Source organism: Chenopodium quinoa, unplaced genomic scaffold (genome assembly GCF_001683475.1).
Source record: "Chenopodium quinoa cultivar QQ74 unplaced genomic scaffold, ASM168347v1, whole genome shotgun sequence".
In the NCBI taxonomy this organism is placed as follows: domain Eukaryota; kingdom Viridiplantae; phylum Streptophyta; class Magnoliopsida; order Caryophyllales; family Amaranthaceae; genus Chenopodium; species Chenopodium quinoa.
In genome coordinates this window covers 1,523,032-1,526,746 of record NW_018743691.1, presented here as the reverse complement: position 1 = coordinate 1,526,746, position 3,715 = coordinate 1,523,032, and the positions used below count along the sequence as shown (strand labels likewise).

Below are 3,715 nucleotides of genomic sequence, written 5' to 3'. Positions count from 1 at the left end.
TATACCACACAAGTCCAACGCACTGCCTATTGTAAATCTCCCACAAGTCCAACTCCAAAAAGAGAGTTCTCTAACAATCACAAAGATTGAATAGCCCAACAAACAACAATTTCGAGAATGAAAATCCCGATACAGCAATTTCAAGAGCATAAATTCCAGCAATATTTGAATCCAAGTCTGGCCGTATTTTCGTAGATCAAGATTTTTCAAATTCGAGCTTGAATCCGACGAGTATCGCTGGGAACTCCGGTGATTTCGCTGGTGCTCAAGAAACCGGTGGTGTCGCTGCTATTTCCGGTGAGTTCGCTGCTCAAGAAACGGCTGAAATCGCTGCGAAATCCGGCAGCTTCGCAGGTGGTTTTCCGTAGATGTCGTTGTTCAAATTCCGGCGTGTTTGTGGCCAAGAAACTGGACAATTTCGCTGGTTAAAGTCAGCAGATTCGCAGGTTCATCACCGATACACAACAGCTCCGGCAACCGAGGCTTCAAGGGAGTGTGATTCCGGCGATCTTGCTACGAAAAATCTGAAGTTTCGTGGTCGAATTCCGGTGGTGTTGGGCGAAGGAAGAGCCGACTGATTCTGTGGCAGCAATTCTGGAGGAACCGAAAGGTATACAGCAGCCTTCTTTTTTTTTTTATTTTTTATTTTTTTTAGAGGGCTGTGACAACAGAATACACCACGGCTGGGCTGTGGTCTATTTGCTTGGACCGCGGCCAGCCTGTGGAACATGCTGCCTTGGTTGTTTTCTCACCCTCTTTTTTTTTTTTTTTTTTTTTCAACTACCCAATGGCTGGCTGCTTTGGGTGCAGGTTGCTTGCGGAGCTTGCTGTACCATGAAGTTGTATGGGTAAATTGCTTCCTCTGCCATTACATTACTTCCTCCTCTTAAAACCTCATTACTATTACTATTAGCTAATCTAGAAATAAAAAAAAAAATAAAAAAAAATAAAGCAGAATTAGAGAACTTGGGTTGCCTCCCAAGAAGCGCTAGTTTAAGGTCGTCTAGCTTGACCTCCCTTGTTGGCTCAACCGGGATCACTATGCGGAGAAGGAGGTCTGTGATGTTGTCCATGATTGCCTCCAAGCGACTCCTTCATCGGATTATTCACTTGCCTTATAACCGAATTCACCTTCATGTAGCCAAACATGCCATCGGGTGGAACTTTATCCTTTCCTCTCACGAAATTCCTGTCATACACATACTTATCAAACAGAGGGTTAGTAGCATCGATTCTCAAACAGGTACCACCATCAAACATAGAGTTATGCTCATCAAAAAGCTTGAACATGACTTGTTTATCCTGGGCCCCAATGACGACTTGTCTTTCGGGAACATCTATTAGGGCTTGACCCGTGGCTAGGAATGGTCGACCAAGTATGATCGGGATCTTACAATCTTCCTTCATATCCATAACCACAAAATCAACAGGGAAGACAAGTCCACCCACCGTAACTAAAACATCTTCAACCACACCCTTAGGAAGTCTAGAGGTCCTATCAGCCAATTAAAGAGAAATAGGGGAAGGTTTAAGTCCTTGCAAGCCTAAACTCTCATATAATGAATAGGGCATTAGGTTAACACTAGCACCTAAATCGCAAAAAACCCTGTCGAAAAATTTCTCGCTTATCGTGCAAGGAATAGTGAAACTACCAGGATCATGCAACTTAGGGGGTAGGTTATCATATAAGAGAGTAGGGCCCTTCTTATGTGCTACTTCCTTATCCTCGTGTTGATCTTTAATATTCTTCACAAAATTTGCAAACTGAGGCATTTGAATTAAAAGATCAGAAAAGGGAGTAGAAGCATGTACCTTCTTAAGGGCTTCGCAATATTTGCCAAAATGTCTATCGAGCACGGCTTTTGACAATCGTTGCGGGAAAGGCATTGGTTCTTCATAAGCCGGTGGAGCAACATATTTGGCACCTTGAACATCTTCGACCTTTTTATCTTTTCTAGACTCCACACTGCACACCTTCCCATCTAATTGCTTCGGAGATGGTTCGTCTCTTCTTAAGAAAACAGCATTACATTGCTCTTTTTGGACCTTCGCTTGATCGTGAAGAGTTGATAGGCGACTCACCTGTTGTGACAGTTGACTTATTTGGGTTTCCATGAGCTTACTCTGGGCTTGCAACTGTTGGATGGAGCTACCTTGTTGTTGGATGGCACTATTGGTTGTGGTAATGAAGCTCTCCATCATCAACTCAAGGCTAGATTTTTGGGGAAGTAGTTGCGTTGGTTGTTGGCTCATAGGTGGTGGATTTTGCTGTGCTTGGGTTTTCTTGTATGAGAAGTTGGGGTGGTTCTTCCATCCTTCATTATAGGTGTTGGAATAGGGGTCGTAAGGCCTTTTGGGGTTAGAGGAGTAGAAAGCATTGGCCTGCTCGATTGACATATCCTCTGTATTCTGCAAAATCTGCGGACAGTCTGGTGCAATATGACCCTGCACATTACACAATTGACACAACTCCTGTGGGCTAGTAGAAGCTCCCGCTTGGAACTTATCAAACCTGCTTGTTAGTGCTTGCACAAAACTGGTTAGCATAGTCAAAGCATCTACATCAAGCTTACCTCCCTTTTTCACAGTGTTTCGGCCTCCTGGATGATAATTATCGTTGGCTGCCATCTTCTCTATAAGCTCCTTTGCTTCAGTGGGGTTCTTTGTCAAGAGAGAGCCCCCAGATGCAGCATCAATGTAGATTCGGAACTCATGAGTTAGACCATTGTAGAAAGTTTGGATCAACATCCATTCAGGAATACCATGGTGAGGGCATTGTCTCTGCAAACGCTTGAATCTCCTCCATGCGTCATATAGGGACTCATCATCTGACTGCCTGAAAGTGGATAACTCGTTTCTCAACCTTGCAGTCTTTTCCTGTCCCAAGAACTTAGCTAGGAAAGCCTTCACCAATTTGTCCCATGTGTCAAATGAGCCAGAACCTTCATCTCTCAGCCATTCCTTTGCCCTATCCCGTAATGAAAAAGGAAAAAGGCGAAGTCTAAGAGCATCGTCTGTAACACCATTCATCTTCATGGTATCACATTTCTCCAAAAAGCTATCAATATGACTTACTGGGCAATCATGTGGTAGCCCTGCGAATGAATCATTGGAGATGAACTGGATGAATTGCGGCTTGAGCTCGAAGTGCTGAGCCGTCACAGGTGGTCTTACGATGCTAGAAAGGATTCCGGTAGTCGTATCAGGAATACCGTACTCCAAAAGGGATTTCGTTGGTTGGTCTACCATGTTTCTATTGGTTTGATTTCTCCTTCTTCTTCTACCTGCCCGTCTTCTCGCGGTTGCTTCGATTTCAGAATCAAAAGGTGCTAAATCTTCCGAACCTGAGCTTCGTGTGGGCATGCAACAAGAAAACTAGAGAAAGAGTATCAAAAACACAAGAGAAAATAGCCGAAGCAACGAAATAAGCCTAGCAAAAACGAATCACAAATAATCTAATGAAACCATTAGTCCCCGGCAACGGCGCCAAAATTTGATAGGCGGTCGCACACCTAACAAAAATAATACCTAACTATTCCTCCTAATTATGTAGCAGGGTAAGTCAGGGTCGATCCCACAGAGACTATGGTTCACCTAAATTATCTAGACTCAAGTTATTACTAAGCAAGTAACAAATTCAATGATGAAGAGTATTAACTACTAACTACGGAATATTAAGGAAATAAATTAACACGAAGATTAATATAAACTAAAA

General features: G+C 43.2%; 1 protein-coding gene across 1 annotated transcript; it reads right to left on the bottom strand.

Moving 5' to 3' along the window:
• Positions 1-1,506: 1,506 nt before the first annotated feature.
• On the bottom strand, positions 1,507-3,249 carry LOC110683859. Its single transcript, XM_021860267.1, has one exon. It carries the CDS (start codon positions 3,247-3,249, stop codon positions 1,507-1,509), a length of 1,743 nt encoding a protein of 580 aa, XP_021715959.1.
• Positions 3,250-3,715: the final 466 nt, after the last annotated feature.

Coding starts and splice junctions, on each gene's coding strand:
- LOC110683859 (XM_021860267.1), bottom strand. CDS start 3,249: ATGGTAGACCAACCAACGAAATCCCTTTTGGAGTACGGTATTCCTGAT.